Raw genomic sequence first — 20153 nt, forward strand, 5'->3', positions numbered from 1 at the left:
GAAAATGTGTTCAGCCTAATTTTTTGACACAGCCTAACTACTGAGTAAGCGTGGCAGTAGAACGAATATATTTTCAAACACATGAAGTCTCTCTAGCCTTGACTTTCCACACTCCCTATTGTAAAAGACATCTGGAATGTGTGGTCCCCAAAAATGCACACCACAAATGCAGGAATAAGCATATATATATATATATATATATATATATATATATATATATATATTTCTGGGAAGCAGGGCTTTTAACATAAGGGACAGCTGAAAGAAATTGCAGGATGGAGCTGAAGGGGGATGGCAAGAGGACAGTTGGACAGCAAGCTTAACCAACAACCTGTCCATATTAGAACAGTCCAGGACAACCTGGGAAATACTTATTCTAAAAGAAAACTTTTTTGAGTAATAGTTTTAATTAATGATATTCTTTGTACTTATTAAGAGGAAACTGGAAGGGCTGGGAATGTAGCTCAAAGTGTTCACTAGCGCGTACAAGGCCCCAGGTTCCATCCCCTGCACTGCAATAAATAAATAAATAAGGGAGATTGATCAAGGCCAGTGGAGAAAAGTTTGGATTTCAAAAACTAAGCAGACAAAGATTAATTTACATTCAGCACAGGAAAATTAAGCACAGTGTACTTCCCAGCTCAGTTACAAAGAACATTTATTTCCATGGCTGTGATAAGGTAAATACTGAACATTAATCTAATCCAGTGGTGCTCAGCATTGATTTCATGTTGGTACCAACTGGATCACTTAAAAAAAAAATCCCAATGCCCAGCTTGCAAAAAAGCATTACACCAGAATCTCTAGGGGATCAGACATGGATATGAGTAAGGTTCAAAGTTACCCAGGTAATTATCACTTGCAGGGAAGACTGACAACCATAGATCTCACCAAAGATACAATTTCCACCCTCTTGTACCCTCTTGTACACAAATTCTCCTCTGTGGCTGCAACTACTTTTAATCTTGTTCGTCAACTCTCATCTCTAGATGTTCTACCAACTTGCAAAGTCAAAATATGCAAACTTCATTGTTTCTCATTCTATCTGGAAAATGGCACTACTGACTTCCTGACAATTTGTCAATCTGTGACACCTCCTTTCACTCCTTACCCACACCGCTTCTCACCCACTTTGTTCTTTCCTGTCCTCTTCAGGTTTAAATTCCGGTGGCAGCCCAGCTTACTAAAGTGAAAACGACTTTTGTTAACATCAAACAATGTAGAAATACACAGGGGAAAATGAAGAGAAATGTTGCGAATGTTGCAAAAGGGAAATTCCCCAAACTAGGTCACAGATGAACTGACTTTATTTGTTCACTCTCTCTTAGGAAGAAAGAGCTATTGACAAGAAAGGAATAATTGCTAAATTTCATGATTTAAATAAGCAACTTACACCAGTTTGGAAAGTTCCAGAAATGGCGTAGGCTTTCCCTTATTCCTTCCAGCTCTCCTCCTAGGCCTCAAGCTCCTGAGTTCAAAGGGTCACGACTGACCTGCTCCGTGGTACACAGGAGAATACAGGTTAAGTTTCTACCCACATTTCAGAAATTCACATATGACCATTCTAATCCTGTAGTCATGCTTACAGTTCAAAGAAAACGTAGCCCCACAGCCTCCCTGTTGTATTTAACCACACTTTAATTGTTTGCTAGGAAGAAAACCTATGCCTTTCTAGGCACACATCCCTCGTACATCATTTCAGACCGAAACTAGAAGCACAAGGTTGATTTAAAACCTGTGTTAAAATGGTCTTTCAAGACCCTAGTCCACATTCTTCTCAGTCTTGCTAGCTTACCAAATAAATCTTTCTCCTTGCCCTGACATCTTTTTTTTTTTTTTTTTTTTTTTGGTATCTGGGATTGAACTTAGGGGTTCTCAACCACTGAGCCACACCCCAGCCCTGTTTTTGTTTGTTTGTTTGTTTTTGTATTTGATTTAGAGACAGGGTCTCACTGAGTTGCTAAACTCCTCAACCATTGCTAAGACTGGCTGTGAACTCGCAAGCCTCCTGCCTCAGCCTTCCAAGCCTCTGAGTTGTCCTGACATCTATCTTATCCTCAATTTACTGAACCCTTCTAGAGTGGTGAGTAAATGGACACATGTTTTATAACAATCGCTTCTATACATTAATCTCTTTAAATGGCTTCATGTAAGGTTGTTGCCTAAAATCTCATCACCTTATTGCAGTCCCCCATGGTGTCTGGGGTACCAGTTTATTCCCTCATTTGAAGTAAAAGAGAGAAGAAGCTTTACCAACACTCCATATTATCACATTTTAATTTTTGCCTATCTAATAACTGAAAACTAGCATTTCATTATTTTTAAATTCAGATTTCCCTGTTGATGTTTAAGATTACAATGTTTTACTTATGTCAATTGCCCCTTTGCAACTGCATCTTTATAAACTGCCTGCCTGTATTTACTGTCTGCTTTTCTATGAGTTTGCTTTTTTATTCCCCATTCTTAATCAGTCCAGTTCCTTTTATTTCAAGCTCTAGTTTCTACTGACCACCATGACCTTCCCCATGCCACAGTGTATTTCTCATTTGCGTCTCTCATAATTCTTGAAAACTAGTTGTTCGATGCCTCTCTTTTCACTAAACCAGGAGAATGACACTCTGGGTGCCCATCTCTGACACCACAGTCACCTCAGCAACTAGCAAAAGGTCTTCCACGGATATAACGAATGAGCCAACAAAAGTCCCTATGTTTCTTGGGGATCCAGGCAGGCACTCCCTCAAAGGGTTCCACTGAAGAGAGTTGTTTAAAAGGACAGTTTACAAGGGTGGGGGAAGGGGCAGTGGTGCCAAGGAGGGATGTGATGTCCCCAGAAGCAGCAACAGTGAAAAGCTTGGCCACCCCTGAAGCAGAAAGAGGAATAAGATGAAAACAGGCAGAACTCTAAGAGACCAATGGCCCCCCATCACCACTTGGCTCATAGAAAACCCTCCTCCACTTGAGTCCTTAACACTTCACATTCTCAAATCCTACAGGATAAAACCCTGTTTTAAACTATTGCAAACAACAAATAAAAATAATTGCCCAATAAACTACAGAAACAGAAAGCAGGAATAGACCAGGAAAAAAAAAAAAACTCAAATTACCTTCCTGGCAGCACAACCCATTGCTTTGCAACTCTATGTACATTTTCTAAACTCTCCATACCTCAGTTTCCCCATTATGAAAACTATATACTATTAATACCCCCATGTCGGGATGGGTGGTTCTTGTGCTCAAGGAAAAGAAATCTCCTTACAGAAAAAGAGAGTTTGCCAAAATTCTGTCCTATCCGCCAACTTCCACCAGGCCTTGGAATTCTCAGCAAATAGCTGGTTTTGCAATTCTTTTGGCTTTGCCAACCCTCCAGGGTAAAAAAAATCTTCCCACAAGGATTCAAGGCTTGCAAGTAGAGGAAATCTTTGAGAAAAATCTGGGTTGATGAGCAGCTAAGAAAAGCCAGGAGGAAAGAGACACATCTATATATGTTTGTGCAGAAAATAGAAAAGGTTGAAAAGCAATGTGTTTCTAAAATACTGCTTCTATGAAACCAACCTTCTGTTACTCTCCTTGGTTGACTGAAAAAGGCAGGGTGATTCCCCATCTCCTAGTCACATCCTCCTCAGCCAAGGCTGGAAAGTGAAGCAGCATGAAGTTTTGACACAGGTAGGCTTCAGTTCAAATCCTGCCATTTAACCCATTTACCCAACTGACAGCAGGCAGAAATACCTTTTTCTTTCTTTTTTTTTTTTTTTTTTTTTGGCATGGATTGAACACAGGACCTCATGCATGCTAGGGAAGTAAGATAGATTCCCATTTCGTTGTTGTTGTTGTTGTTGTTGTTTTTAATTTTGAGTCAGAGTCATGCCAAGTAGCCCAGGATGGCCTCCAACTTACAATCCTCCTATCTTCCTGCCTCAGCCTCCTGAGTAGCTGGGATTACAGGCATGTGCCACCATGCCTGGCAGCACACCACCTTTCTTCAGGTTAGTACTACCCCAGGAAAAATGGGGGATCAGGCATCTAATTTGCAGGATCAGGGTCAGAATTATAAATTATGAAATTAAAGTGTGCACTGGCTAATAGGCTTCTAGCATAAGGTAGCCAGTTTTTGTCATAAGCACTACAGTTTAGAAATTAAAAGTACTGAAATTTAACAAACTTTTAAAAACATATTTTCCTTTTTATTTAACAAATATCTTTGAGCTATGATGGAGCAGAGTGACAAAAGTGAGGATAGTTCACAGGGTCCCTGACCTGGAGCTCAGAATCTATTGAAGAAGAATGTTACTCAAATCATGACCAAATATATACATAATTGCCAACTGGGATAAATGCTATGAAGAAAAATACAATGTATTTAGAGAACACAATGGGGGACCTAGTGTTGTCCAAGAAGGTCCTATGGGCCGGAAGTGAAGGAATAACTGGTTGTAGTGATGAACTCAGCAGTCCCCACATAGCAAACCAGCACATGCAAGAGATCTGAGGCTTCACCTCTTGTGAAGCAAAAGAAAAGCCAGAGTGGTAAAGTAAGGAGAGGAAAGGTGAGAGGAGGGGCAATGAAGCTGGAGAGTCTGGCAGCTCTAAGTCCTCTAAGGAATGACAAGCCACAAAGTCAAAGAGGCAAAGACAGGCTCTCAGATCTGCAATTTAAATTTGCAGCCCAAATCTCCACTGCCACCCATTCTTCAAATGTCACCTCTGGCCCCCACACCAGGTAATAGTTTCATGATCAGGAGAATTTCAAAAAAAATAATATGCATGCAAATATGTGTATGTGCATGTGCATATACATAAATGTATGCATGTATATGTTCTAGTCACCATTGTCCACCTTGGGAAATGTCTACAGTTGCTCCTAAGTTATGACTCTTTCAAATCTCTAGACATTCCAAAGACAGGCACAACTATATCTCCCACCACTCATGTTCTTCTTACAGTATGATCCTATACTTTTCCTTTCAGTGAGTGGTAGTTCTATGTCCCCACTCTTTGAACCTATGCTGACATCTGTCACTGACTTGATCAACAGAAAATAGTGGAAGTGGCAATATGTGGCTTTTGAGGCTAGATATTAAAATGCCATGTACTTCTCCCTTGTTCTCCTGGGATACTCACTATTGGAACCAAGCTGCCATGCTCTGAGGAAGTTCAAACTAAGCCACATGGAGAGGCCACGTGTAGGTCTGGGCCAATAGCCACATCAACCCCCAGACGTGGGCGTGAGACTGCCTTGGATGATTCCAGATCCAGCTGTCAAGTCGCCCAGCCTTGCAATCTTTCCAGCTGAGGCCCCTGACATAATGGAGCAGAAAAAAGCTATCCACACTCTGTCTCTTCCAAATTCCTGATCCAAAGTATCCGTGAAAAAAAAAAAAAAAACTGGCTATTTTATATTACTAAGTTTGGGGGTGATTTGTTACACAGCAATAGTAACTGGCACAGAAAAACTCAGTATATCTGTAAAAATATAGACCTGTACATTTGCATGTATAATATATATATATATATATATATATATATATATATATATATATATATTAATATATATATATATATATATATATATATGTGTGTGTGTGTGTGTGTGTACATATATTTTTCTTAATCACTATTCACTCACTGAAAACCTTCTAGAGAGGATGTCTACAGTGAGCACTGTTAGAACCCCTTCTAGAAAAAGATGGCTTATCAAAGAAAAATTAAACCCTTTTAAACCACTCAAAATATACAAAGTAATCCATCTTTATTGCAAATATATAAAAAAATTCTTGTAGGCAAATTTAACACCTTACTGGCTTTAAAAAGAGATAAAAAATGAGGTCTTCATCCACAGCAACTAAATAGGGAACCTGGGACTTGTCTTTCTCCACTGCTGAAGGTTCCCATGTCTGAAAAGGGTGCAGATTAAATAGAGCAATGCATATAAGGTATACTTAGTATAGTGCTTGACACTTAAGAGTACACCAAATTCTAGTTATTGTTGCTTTAGTTGTTGTTAGAATTACAATTTTTATTGATCCCAGCACTAACCTTTTCTGATTTAAATTAAACAACCCTCATGTTCCATCTCCACAGGGGGGAAACAAAACAGTATATTCTTTTCTATACTGCAGGTAACCAAATACTGAATCTACTGAAAACCTTTTCAGTCTATAACTAAAACTTTTCAGTATATAACCAAATCTGACTTTGGTTAGAAGACAAGAAAGGGATCTCAGATCCATATGATTAGAAATGTTATGTAACATTACATAAAATAAGTATTACACATCTCCATTTGGTCTGGGAAAATAACTTTCCTTATTATAAGGGAGAAGGAGATCAATATGTGTTAGAAAACAAGCTACTGAAATGTTATCTTGAATAATCACTATACAGCTTTCAATGTAAATAAATAAAAATATTACCTTTGATCATTATAAAAGCACCCCCCTAGGGGATTTTATAAGTATTACAAGCTACACACACATTGTGGGAACAGATACCAGGGAACAGAGGTGAGAACAGAGTCAGTCACTTCAGGTTGGTTTATCCTCTACTCCTCATTGCTGTGTGACTTTAAGCCAATCACTCATCCTCTCTAAATCACAGAGTCTTTAAAATAAGACTAAATTCCAAACTTTTCATCCACACCAAAATAGTTCATATTGGGCTATTAAGAACAGCAGCCCCCATGCTTTCAGAGTAAGAGTCACGTTCCAAATGTTTATGTGTGTGCAATGATGATTTCACAAGCAGAAATATCATTTCCAGAGTCACATGCATTAATTAATCTGTTACAGATTATCTCAAAAAGCACTGTGTCTTGCTGTAAATGCTGCTGTGCATCACATACTGAAATCATCAACGTCAAATGGAAGGAAAGCAATTGGAGATAGAATCCCAACTAGCAGTGCACAGAGGCTGGCCCACATCCTTCTTAACACTCTTGGCTTTTCCCAATTAGAGGCTCAAGTGGTAGGGTGGGGAGTTTTCCTAAACTGGACATTGATGGGAGGGGGTTAAGAGAATATTAATGGTTAATAAAAGAAAGGGGGGAAGGTAAAAACCAGGGAAAGGGAACATGCTATGGAACTAAATGAGTTGGTGGCACCTAAGCAGAAATTTCACTTCAGGGGAAGCCATTTCAAAAATGACAGTCTAGTCACTAGGTTTTAAGTTTGCAGAGGGTTTGACTTCCTTTTGCCTCTACATAGCCTGGTTTCCTGGGAGTGGGTGAAGCATACCCCTGCCATTGATCTACTTAACTGTATAGGGTCACAGTCTCCATCCAGAAAAAAAAAAAATGCCTTTTATATCCTGGAAAGTGGTGAGAACCCTGTGACTAATGGAGCCCCAACATGGGAAAAAAAATGGCCAGCATGTAACTGACTTGGTAGGGCCCTTGTCAGAGATGTCATGGACTATTCACTGGCTTTTAACTCATAAAAACTGGGTGAGAGTCAGCAGGCTGATGCCTGGCAGGTCTGGATCTGCCCTTGGAGAGAAGTCCTGCTTCCCTCATGTAGGCTCAGCCCCTTCCTGATGTCAGAACCCATGGCTGATGATTTGGGATTCAGAAAGCTGTAGAGTCTTGAGGCTTCACTGGAAACCAAAACCGCCTCTCTCCGATTACCATATATGATGAAGTCTGAGAGTTCTGGTAAGACCTGAAGGACCCGTCTGGTTTTACCATGAAGCAGGACACAGCCAATTTGAGGGAGATCCCTTTTCTGATTGATGGCATCTTTAAAAATGTTACCATCACTACCAAAATGCCTTTTCTGCACCTCACACCACCTTGTAGCAGAGCTAAGTCTGTCTTAACACCACAGCACATATTTGTAACTCCTTTTTCTTGCAACCATTTATGTGGCTGTTTTTTCCACAAACCCCACCACCTGAAGGTCTGGGATATAAAACCATTTTACAACAGCTATTCTTCCAAGCCTTTCCCTCCTTCTTGTTCTTAGCTGCACCCCTGAGTCCGAATTTGGTTTTAGTGGACAACTGTTCTGAGCACATTTCTCCACAAGCTCCATCTCAGCTCCAGAAAGGCCAAGGACAAAGATAAGACCAAAGTTGTGTGTGAAGGAGCAGACCCAGGGCAGAGCATGGGAAAGGAGTGGACAGAGTGATGAGTGGTCCGGCGGAAATAATTTCTTCCAGAGCAGCAAATCCGCAAAAGGGAGTATGGAGAAGGAATCCATGTCTTCCCAGTGATGGGTCAGTGCAAGAGCATAAGACCATTCCTGAAACCTGGTTGGATGGCTAACACTTTTTCCTAGCCGAAGTTGCGGGCACCTGTTCAGGAAAGGCGGTGAGGAGCCTTCTAAGCTGGCCGGTCTGCCAGTGCTATATAGAGAACTATATGTTAAGCAGCCTAACCGGCCCCCTTCAAGCCTCCACCAAGCCCGAGTGTACAGGTGGTTACCGGCACAGGTACTGAATCTTACCAGAACAACTTTATTACTGGCCCTGGGAGGCTTTTTTAGAGAAAGAATCCCCACCACCGCCACCACGAGTCCCTCCAGCTCGCAGGAAAGAGGCGCACACAGGCAAAAGGCACAGGTAAAGGTTCCCAGTGCAGCCAGGCTCCCACGCTTGCCGGCCGCTTCTCCACTAAGGCGGTCTTGGCGCTGGGTGACCTCTCCTGTCAAGCCCCTGAGCGGGGTATAGCGGGGTACAGCCCAGCAACCCCGCGCATCAACCCAGTCCGCTCGCCCCCCACGGCTCTGGCCCGGCCGTGCAACCCTGCCGACCGCAGCAGCCCGGCACCCAGCCCCGGCAGCCCCAGCCGCCGGAGCCGCAGCGCCCACTCGGGGCAAGCAGCGATCACTCACCCTTCTGCTCTCGCAGGCTCGACAGCGACCAGAGCAGCAGCGCCACCGAGGCCAAGAAGCAGAGCTGGCTCAGCAGAAGGTCCCTCCGGCGGCGGCGGCGGCGGCGGCGCGCGCGGTCCTCGTCGCCCGGCGGCTGCATCCTCGGGCTGCCGGGCGGCGGCCCCGGCAGGCGGCGGCCGCTCCTATCGCAGGCTGGCGCGGCGGGGATACAGGCTGTAGGCAACCCTGCGCGCAACAGCAGCGCTTCCTCGCTGCGCTCCCACCCGGCCGCCGCCTCCTCCTCTCCCTCCTCCTGGCCGCAGCCGGTCTCCTCGTCGTCGCCCTCGTCGTCGCTATCGCTCAGTCCCTCCTCCCCCCCTTCCTCCTCCTCCTCGCCGCTCGCCCGCTCCGCCGCCTCCCGGCGCTCGGGGTCCCTCTCCTCATCGCGCGCCATGGCTCCCACGCTCCGCGCCCGCGCTCGGCCTGGGGCGGCGGCGCGGCGGGGGCGGCGGGGGCGGCCGGGAGGCGGGGGCGGCGGCGGCAGAGGAGGAGGAGCGGGGAAGGACCGGCGGGAGGAGGGCCCGCAGCTGGCCAACTCGGCCGGCTGGCGAGGCCACCCCGGACAGACTCCGGCCTCGCGGGCTGCAGAAGCGCGTCCCGGGGCTACCCTCCTACTCCATGGTTCGCGCCGAGGGGACCCAGGGCTGAGCTGGGGCTGGACCGCGCCGAGTGCACCGAGCGAGCTGGGAGCGCGGACGAGTGTGGGTTCCCTCAGCCTGCAACCACGCGGCTGGTGGGCCCGGGTCGGCGGCAGGGGGGCGCGCGGGCAAGGGGCTGTGCCAGAGATACAGCTCGGAGCTGACCAGCACGACGGGGAGGGGGCGCGGGGAGGAAACTGGGCTGGGGATCGAGCCCGGTGTGCAATCCTTCAGCCCTCGGGTGCCAAAGGAAAGCGGGTGGTGTAGGGGAGCCCCTCTCCGACGCACAAGAGCAGGCATTGGAGAGAAATCCACAAAGAAGGATTCCTCTAAAACTTTAGGAGAAACCGAGGGTCTCGTCAGCCCCTTCCCACCCACTGCCCCTAGTAGGGGATACACTATTGCGCTTAGCTTGCCCACACCCGACCACCGATCTCGCCTCCTCCCGCGGGCCTCCCGGGTTCCCCTCTGCCCCCTTGTGGGGATCCCCCTGCGCGTCAGACTCAGGTCCTGGAATAGGCCTCCCCAGAGGCTTGTGGCTCACTAGGGGTGTCCTGGCTCCCCCCTCTGGCCCAGGCTTACACTTCTCTCCCTTTAATGTGCTGGACCAAGCCCAGTCCTGGGGCTGCGGGAAGGGGGACCGCTGGCAAGGTCCCTGACAAATGTGCCCTGAGAGTCCTGGTCATCCTGAAGAGGAGGCTCCTGGCCTTCTGAGGGGACATCAGCCTTGGACGTTAGAGCCCTAGTTCCCCTGCTTCCAGTCTTCCTGATCCTACCTACTGGAGGTGTTGATTGCCTTAGAGACTAGAGGGCCCCATAGCACTACAGAAGGTGCCCATTTGGAGAGGATGCCTAGTAATGCCAGGAACAGCCCACTCTCCCTACTTGGGTTTCTTTGGCTTCCTCCCAGGTGCCTCCCTGAGGTGGCCATAGGGTCCTGAGAAGGAGATGTCTTTGTGGGGAAATGAAAACAAAAGGTCTTGTTCAAAAAGGATCACGAGGAAACCAGGTGGACTGAATAGAATCGGAAATCGGGGAATCTAGCCTCCAGGCTTTAGGGAGGTGGGGAAGAAGGAGGAAGCCACTGTGCAGGTTTCCTCTTGCAAATGTGTCCCCACTGTGGTTGATCTTTTATCTCACAGCCTCTCGATGGCCCCTGACACATCCAAAAACAGCAGGAACAGCAGGGACACAGCAAAGGACTAAGTGGATAGTCCTGGGTGACTTATTTCCATAGAATGGCCATTTCACCCAGCAAGAGTAGAAAACTTTTGCTTTCTGTGTGTATCATTTATTTACTCTGGTTCAGCTTGGCATGGTCTCAGACATGCAGAGCACCTTCCCTGCAATGCCCTTCATGGTTGTCCCTTTGCTTGGGTTACCAGGTACTAAAGAGGATTTAAAAATATGTGAGTTCATCCAGACTGGAGTGTGTGTCTTGTGTTATTGCCATCAAGTGTTTCGAGACATGGAAAAGAAAGTTTAGGAGCCCCGAAGAGTCCAGCTATCTAGGAAAGACACTCAAATCGTGTTTTCTAATGAAAACTCTCAAAAGGTAAGAGAAAGAATCTGGAACTAATTGGGTTAGGAAATGAATACCCGCTCTGAGTGAAAATGCCATAGGCAAAAAGAATTGTGTAATCTGGTAATGGGTGGGGTGATAGGAAAGGAGCAAGAGGGAAAAGAGTTGAAACCTGTAACTAGCAATTCCCTGGAAGAGAGAAAACACTCATGTGAACCAGGTGAATCAGAGAAGTGACTTTTTTTTTCTTTTGTAACAGGACTTGGGAATGGGTGAATTGAACCCAGGGACACTTAACTTCTGAGCTACATCGCCAGCCCTTTTTATTTTCGATTTTGAGATAGGACCTCTCTAAGTTGCTTAGGGCCTCACTAAGTTGCTGAAGCTAGCTTTGAACTTGTGATCCTCCTGCCTCAGCCTCCCAAGTTGATATTCATTTTGACAGATATCAGAGCAAAGGGAGGTAGTAAAGTAAAAGCAGAGAGAAAGATCCCAAAACAGCCAACCATCACCCAGGGAAGACAAATGAGGGATTGGGGTCCTCAGTGTGACAGAACCCTAGACCTGGTGGGCTCCTCACTTCACTAGATGATGCCTTCTCTGAAGGAATTTGCCTGCAATCAGAGAAGTCCTTTGTACCCACCCAATCCCCTCTATCAGCCAAGTGTGGAGTGGAGCAGGATCTTGAGTTCCCTATCAGCCCTGGGGAAGAAAGGAGAAAGCCTTAATGGGGGGGGGCTCCTCTACCAAGGAAAACAGTAATTTTTGCAGTACCTGCCCTTCCCAGTCTTTGGAATATCCCCAGGAGACCAAATTTTGGAAGGAGCAGGAGTCAGAATGAAGAATGTGCTTATGATCTTTCACAATCAGTATCCTCATTGGACTTGAGGTGGCTTTGGCCTTTTATTTCTGGATCTATTTGCTTTTGATCTCCTATTTTGTGTAGACAACCTTAAGAAGAAAATTTCAGTCTCTGATACTCCTGTCTGAGAAGGACTTTGATTGGAAAAAGCAGCATCACCTGCAGAGGTGCAAGGATCCTCCCAAGAAGGACAGGTGTGTTCACAAAGCTCCTTCCCCACTATGGGCTGGGTGCTGGGCTCACCACAAGCTTCCTCCACAGCTTCCATCAGCATTTTGGTTTTATGTCTAACAGAGACTTTGGACCTGATGTGGGGCATAGAAGTGATTCATTTTTCTCAAAGGCTTTATAACAAAAAACGAAAAGCCCCCCTCCACCACCACTACATTTGCTGACTGTCAGCCCAGGCCAAACTTTCCCTCAGTCAATGATTGGGGCCTTATCTGTGCATAGATAAGACGCATCTCTGACCAGCCATCCCTCACCCACAGTTCCCAGACCTGACAGAGCAGTTTCCACAACAAAGCAAGGTTGTGTCTCCATAACACCAATCTTGCCAGTTGTGTCAAACAGAAAAGCCTCCTGTTTAGAATGGGGAAGAAAGAGGGAGAGAAAAACCATAGAAGTTGCTCAGGAAAGAAAGACCACCCTCCAAGGAATTATACAGATATATTCACTTTCTTTGAGCACATTGAGACCAATATTGGTAGATGGGGGAATCAAAGGAAGAAGGGTCCATGAAATATTCAGATACACTTGACCTCAGATACACTTGAGTGTCCAGGCCTCCTATCACTGCATAATTCAAATGTAGCTTAGCCCACTATGGTGGAACACACCTATAATCTCAGTGATTCATGAGGCTGAGGCGGGAGGATCCCAAGTTTGAGGACAGTCTGGGCAACTTAGCAAGACCGTGTCTCAAATTAAAAATAAAAAAAGAACCTGGGATGTAACTCAGTAGTAGAGTTCCCCTGGGTTCAATCCCCAGGGATACAAGGGGTGGGGCGGGGGGGAAGGCAGGTAAAACTGCTTCTCCAGATACTCCCTGAGCTGGTAGCACTACAAAGGACCAAAAAAAGAAAGAAAGAAAAAAATCATCCCTCTGTGTGGTGAGTCAATGCTCCACATCATGTCTTTTGAAAGCATCATGTCTACAAGGCAGGCTTCCATTATTTTAGGTGTTCAGTTTACGACTGGAATTCAAAGAAACCACTTATTTCGTAATCATCTCCAATTTTTTTCCCTGCCCAGTTATATGGATTTGATGATTTTTTTTTTTACTTACTCCATGGATATGAGTGTAATTTTTTTTTCCGAGTGAACCATTTCTATATTCAGAGCTTTTAAAGCAATTGTTGAGGTATAATCTACATATAGCAAAATGAACACACAGCTTAAGCCTTTAGCTCAACAAGTTAATGTATGTATATAAGCTTACTGAATAAGTTCCAAATCAGGACTTAGAATATTTCTACCCCACCCCATTTCTCCCAGTCTCCCATGTCTCCCTTGTTCCAGTCCCCTGCCAGGCAAGAATCCCCCACTGCCTCCAAGATAAAACCCCTCTCCCCAACCCTCTCAGCCTAGGTCATTGTTGCCTGTCCTTGAACTTCGGGTAAATGGAGAGTACTTTGGCTCAGATTTTTTTCCGTGAGATCTGTCCAGTGTGCACAGCTGTGACTTGTTCTCTTACTTGCTTTGTAGGTATACAGTTTTTCTTTTCTTTCTTTTTTTTCCCCCCTTACCTGAGGCTTCAGTTCCCTTCCAAGTTTAGTGTAAGCCAAGAATAATCAAACCACTGCATCTGGATCAGAGACAAATGACCTCCCAGATTGGCCAGTTTTGTAGGGAACTTCAATTGAAATTCAAACAGTCATCCACCGCTTCTCAAACCGGTTTCCCTACATAAGGAGGAGCCCGAGGGTGACTACAGGAGGAAAGGTTAAACTGAAAAACTTGAAGGGTCCACTTTTAAAGATAAGCATACAAGAATTCCTAAGAAGTGCATAAAAGTTTGAGGCAGGTTTTAGTGGGAAAAATCAGTCTGACTGCAGAATCCACTTTAATTCAAGCCCATTTCCTGCAATCTTTTCCATTCCCTTTTTTCTTCTGAAGGAGAAGCAGAACAGTAGAGATATGCACCTAATCCTCCGCAGTCATGGAGCATCATCCTTGTAATCCAGAGTTGGTGGACATAAAAACTACAAGGTAGCTTGTCAGAAATACCCATCCCCAAGCCTATCCTGAGCAAATAGGACTTGGGGAACAGGGCAAGGTATACTATTTAACAGTGACCAGGAATTCTTCCTTATTAAAGGTTGAGATCTGCTGTTCTTGAGAAAGGCACAGTTTGGCATGTATTTCTAGTGGATCTTGGAGGGCAAATCTAAAAATGAATAGTATATTACCCAGCTCCTACTAGTCCATATTTTAATTGACTTGTTTTGTTTTGTTGGAAGAAATAAAGACAGAGGGTATGCAAACACACCTTCTAGGTTTGTCTGCATCCTTGGTTCACAGTTCTATTTAAAATAAACGATGACTCCTATAAAATATAATTTAGAATCATGAAAACAATAGAGATTAAAATGTTAAACCCTCAGAGGGAAAAAATAATTAAGTATTCACAATTTGATCGATTTATTCGTCCTATCAAGATCATTCAGAAAGAAAACATACAGACGCCTTTAATTTTATTTTGTTCATGTAAACATGGACAGACAGGATGCTGAGTGTGTCAGAGGAGCTCAGGGAGGGCCTTGGAGCTTATTTTTGCTAACATGAAAATATTAGGCTTAGAGATTGAATGTTTTAAATCAAGAAAATAGATCTGAAAAAAAAAAGAAAAGAAAATAGATCTGTAAATTTAAATTTTATTTTTTAATTTCAAAACCTCTTCCTGATAGGCCATAATATATAGCGAAAGTATAAAAAAAGAAGAAGCTACAATATGAATTATGTGATCCTGTTTTTATAAAACTCAGCAAAATAATCTATGTTTATATATGTATACATGTATATTTATGCATACATATATACATATACTCACATACATTCATATACATGTATATATGATTGACCTCTCTCCCCAAATATATGAATGATCCTGATAAAATGAATAAATGGCTAAAATTGTAAATACTTACTTTTTATCTCTGAGGATTTAAATTTTTACACACACACACACACACACACACACACTTAGGAGGTTAGCAATGGTTATTCCTAGAGGTGAGATTATAGGATTGGGGGTAGGGAGTAATGAACAAAGAGGGATTTTCACTTTTTATTACTAAATAGTAGTAATAGTTTTTGAAATAATTTTATCCCACAATATGTACTGTTCTTTAGTTTTAAAAGTCAAAATTAAAAGAATTTGTTCATGTTTAAGCAGTTAAGTGGAGTTGACTTAAATTAGAGGAAATGGCATGGTTTGACTTTGACAGGACAGAGAAGGAGCTGGGTTCAGGTCTGCAGGCCTGCCTTCCAATGTGAGCATCTCCCAGCATTTGGTCCTAGGGCTTCTTTCTGAGGGATCCTAGAAAGCCCAGACACTGGCTAGAGGAGAAAATTGGACTTCTGGTTCTAATCTGGTCACAGATCTAAAGTGTAGTCCATTTCCCTTAGTGACAATCCTTCCTCGGTAGGACATTTTGCAGAAATGAAAGTTTCTGAAAATACACAGTTTTCAAAGAAAAGAGATGACAAAATCAGTTGCCTCTTTGCACCAGCCTGTGTTATCTGGATAAGGATAATCACAGCAAACCCATGAATCTGACTGCAGAATCCACTTTAATTCAAGCCCAGCTCAGCTGTCAACTGTAACAACCTAAAAGTTGTAAACACACGACCTATCACTAAGTCCTCATCACCAGAGACCCGAGGTCAGTGGTATGGCTCCACGTTGTGCAGTGTTGTCTTGATTTCCTTAACTCATTTCACCCGGGGTGTTACCAGATGCCCAGGATTAGAGGATGACTTAGTCTAGAAGGTGTTCACAGGGAGACGCTGTGGTTATGCGCCCCCTGGTGGCAGTGGTAAACATCCTCCTGGGGGATTTCTGTATGCTTAAAAGGTCAACACCTTCCTGCCCTGACTGGTTCACCTACTCTTAGATTGAGCCCCGGATCTCTTTTCTTTCCACAGTTCATCTCAGGTTATATTAAGATGTTATTGAGGGCTGGTATGGAAGAGCTCAGTGGAAGAGCACTTGCCTAGCATGTGTGAGGCACTGGGTTCGATTCTCAGCACCAGATACAAACAAATAAAGATTCATTAACAACTAAAAAATATTTTTTAAAAAAGAAAGAAAGATGTTATTGAATAACCGGTGTGTCGTATGTAGCACTTCCTGTCTCCAGAGTTTGTTTTGTTGGTGAGATTTTTCCCGAATTTTATTATCAAGCCATACAACCTTCATTTAGATACTGAAATATTTCATTTGTTTAAAATTAAGTCATTTTCATTGAAGGCTTACACCTGTGGTAGACAGGAATCATCTATATCACTTCCTTTCCATTCAATTAAGTCCTTACTACTTGAAATGTTGTCCCAGGATTAAGAGAGACCAACAGTTAGTGGCATCACCTGAGAGCTTATTAGAAATGCAGAATTGCAGTCTTGCCACAGACCTGCTAAATCAGAATCCTCATTTTTACAAAAGATTCCTATGCATATGAAAGTTGAGAAGCATGCATTTGGTTGATGCTTCCTCATAGATTAGTCCACTAATCAGGACTACATATCTGTTTTGTTTCATATTGCGTTGCTGTAACAAAATGCCCAAGACTGATTAACTTACAAAGAAGATTATTCATTCACAATGGCAGAGGGTCCAAACAACATGGTGGCCAGAATCCTAGTGAGCTCCCCCTGGCTGCGTCACAACATTGTTGAAGTAGCAGAAAAGGAACTGGCTATATGCAGAAGAAGCCAAGTACATGGGATGGCCTCCTTAATAACAAACTTGTCTCACAACTAATCAAGTCCCATAAAAGCTAATGCTCCCAAGAGAAATCATCAATCCATTCATGAGGGTGGTGCCCCCATAGCTTAATTACCTCCCACCAGGCTTTACATCTTAAAAGTTTTACTACCTCAACACCACTGCACTGGGGACAGTTTTCAGCATATGAACCTTTGGGGGACACACTCAACCCATAATACAAAGAGTAATAACTACCCCTATTTATAGCTAATGATAACACTCAAGATTACATAAACTATTTTACTTTTCCATGTCTTGTTTGCATTTAAACACCTCTTAAATATGGAAAATGTAACAAAACTGAATTTTCAGTGTTTAAGCATTTAATCTATAAGCAATAAATTCTGAAGTCCCTAAGGAATAAGAATTTCAGCTACAGCATCATTTAGCAAGGCACTATATTCCACATAATATTCAAAAGAAAACTTTCTACATCAAATTCCACATATATTGTAAACTATGTTAGTTCGACGACATGTGTATAATGCATTTCAAGCACAAAATAGGGCATACCCTAAACTTTGAAAAAAGTATCACCAAAATTGGAGGATACAATCCTGCCTTGGCATAATTCCTTTTAAGTTTTTCAAAGTGTTCACCTACTTAGTATGCATTAGCCTAGTAGTCATTAAAATATTATGTCCAAGAAATATCAAAATTTTTAATACGATGAAAAAACTTATTAAAGGAATGAAAAAAGTCCTTTGAGATGTTAAAAATAAGGTGCAATCATTTTCATTGAACTTTTTATTTTGAGCTAATTTTAGACTTATGGGAAGTTGCAAAATAGTACTGAGATTTGCTGCCAGCCCCTCATCAATCTTCTCTTAATGGTATTCTCTTTGGGTATTTATATTACAACAATCAGAGCTATGAAATTATTATAGGTGCAATACTACTAACTAATTTGCAGTCCTGATTTAAATGTCATAATTTTTTCTTCTAATACTCTTTTTTTCCTCTTCAAGTATCCAATTAAGAATTCTACATTGCTTTAAATTATTTTTGCTCCTCTGTTTTCTAAAATCTAGGACAATTCTTCAATCTTTCCTGTCTCTTTCATGACTGACACTTTTGAAGCATACTGAGAGTCTATTGCATGGAATGGCCCTTAATTGAGGTTTTCTGATATTCTTATGATTTTTATGAAGTTATGCATTTTTTAATTATTATTCTTATTTGTTCGACTTAGTTGTACATGACATCAGAATGCATTTCAATTCATCGTACACAGATGGAGCACAACATTTCAATTCTCTGGTTATACACGGTGTAGAGATGCGCTGTTCGTGCAATCATACATTTTCTTAGGGTAATGATGTCCATCTTGTTCCATCATCTTTCCAACCCCCTTAACCCCTCCTCACTCTCCCTTTTGCCCAATCCAAAATTCCTCCATTCTTCCCATGTGCTCCCCACCCATCATAGATCAACATCCACTAATCAGAGAAAACATTTTGGTCTTTAGTTTTGGGAGATTGGCTTTGAAGTTATGCATTTTTTTTTTTTTTTTTTTTTTTTTTTGCAGTGAAATGACACCATGTTTTTCTCTGTGCAACCTTCCAAGGGATTCATGGTGTCAGTACTATTTCTTATAATGGGTGATGATAAACTGGATTACTTGGAATTAATATTTTGGGTAGATACTTAGTAACTACACACATCTTGTTTCTCCTCAAAATTCCACAGTCATTTTAGCATCTATTGATGGATCTTTCTGCAACAATGATTACTGTGGGACTTAAATGTCTTGTGAAAAGTTACATGCCATTTTCCTGAAGCAGTGAATGACTACTGGAGAAGAGTAAAGTGTGTGTAAATAGACTGGAAATTTGAAGAGGAAAGGAGGCAATGTTCAAGCAAAAAAACAATGACCAATGGGGAGAGGAGAGCATATGGCACCCTATAAGTTATATTTCCATCCTATCTTGGTGTTCCAGAGAAGTGCTTCTGTAAGAAGCAGCAGGCAACTTCCAGACCTCCTAGCACCTAATTTCAAGACCTTATTATCTCCCATGGATAAGATTTCCCATGCAAGGATCTGAATCTACCAGCCAATGACTCAGGATTCTAAGACTTGAAGTCATATCTTTAAAAGACCCAGGGTGCTGTTCAGAGTGGAGCAAAACCATATACCTATCTGTATACCAATCTTATCTGCAAGTAAAGTATATAAATCAAGATGAGGCAGTTGTCTATAATAAAATAGACTGCATTTTAATTTATAAACCACCCACATTTTATTAGCATTAGTAAATTCCTTTGATAGACACACAGCTTTTGTCTTTGGTTACTGGAGGTGTTTTACATAAAGAACTCTTTGGTCAGATCTATTGAGGTGTTTTACATAAAGAACTCTTTGGTCAGATCTATTGAGAATTATGCTGTGGGTGGTCTGCAGCTTCAAAATGTCATGGTTCACAGGTGTTTTGTGCATTACACTCTCTTTATATTTAAGAGAAACTTCAGAGGCACTGAAATTACATTAGGATCTCCTTGTTCACACAGCAAACCCCTTTAATTCCCTACCAAGCAACAATCCATGGTTTCCAGAGCACTGGTAAATATTCCACCAAATGCAGAGCTAGAAGGAACCAAGACCTAATTCTGGATTTTCCACAGATGTGCAAGATGAGAAAATGTCACATCTTCCAGATGCCTTCATTTTATTAAGAATACCAGTTTTAAAAATGGGAGTTCATAACCCACTTGAATCAAAGTGTGAAATATGATATATCAAGAACTATGTAATGTTTTGAACAACCAACAATTAAAAAAAAAGATGGAAAAAAAAAGAATACCAGTTTTGTACATGTATGAAGACTTGAATTGGGTGTCAACATACTTTGTGTACAGAGACATGAAAAATTGTGGTATATAAGTGTATTAAGAATTGTAATGCAAAAAAAAAAAACAAAGTACATATAAAGACATAAATTGGCGTGAACATACTTTATATACAGAGATACGAAAAACTGTGCTCTATATGTGTAATAAGGATTGTAATGCATTCCACTGCGGTCATGAATTTATAAAAAATAAAATAAAATAAATAAAAGATAAAAAAGAATACCAGTTTCTTTTCTCTAAGGTAAAGAATCACCACATCATCATTCACTGTGATTCACAGCTATCAGGAAATTTCAACTTTCTGAAAAAGATAAGTTATTCTCATTGTGGTCATAAGAACAAAAGCTTTGCTCTTTATGAATTTCTCATTTATAACCATATGTGTGATGTGATTACTGAGATGTTCTATATACTCCAAAATCTGACC

General features: G+C 42.3%; 1 protein-coding gene and 1 long non-coding RNA gene across 3 annotated transcripts in view; one reads left to right on the plus strand and one right to left on the minus strand.

Moving 5' to 3' along the window:
- Slc24a3 (solute carrier family 24 member 3) overlaps positions 1–9300 on the minus strand; it is a 538383-nt gene extending 529083 nt beyond the window's left edge. The window contains exon 1 of the mRNA XM_027922464.2: positions 8826–9300. Within this exon, the coding sequence (XP_027778265.2) occupies positions 8826–9258 (433 nt within the window). The 5' untranslated portion in view covers positions 9259–9300. The remainder of the gene's footprint in view (positions 1–8825) is intronic.
- Positions 9301–9375: 75 nt separating this feature from the next.
- LOC139704581 (uncharacterized) lies at positions 9376–19793 on the plus strand. 2 transcript variants are annotated; one of them, XR_011706455.1, is made up of 4 exons: positions 9376–9597; positions 10888–11057; positions 11971–12080; positions 18566–19793. It is a non-coding gene; the product is annotated as an uncharacterized lncRNA (long non-coding RNA). The 2 variants fall into 2 exon arrangements; XR_011706456.1 differs by having other exon boundaries at positions 9376–9565.
- The last annotated feature ends 360 nt before the right edge of the window (positions 19794–20153 follow it).

Source organism: Marmota flaviventris, chromosome 2 (genome assembly GCF_047511675.1).
Source record: "Marmota flaviventris isolate mMarFla1 chromosome 2, mMarFla1.hap1, whole genome shotgun sequence".
Classification (NCBI taxonomy): domain Eukaryota; kingdom Metazoa; phylum Chordata; class Mammalia; order Rodentia; family Sciuridae; genus Marmota; species Marmota flaviventris.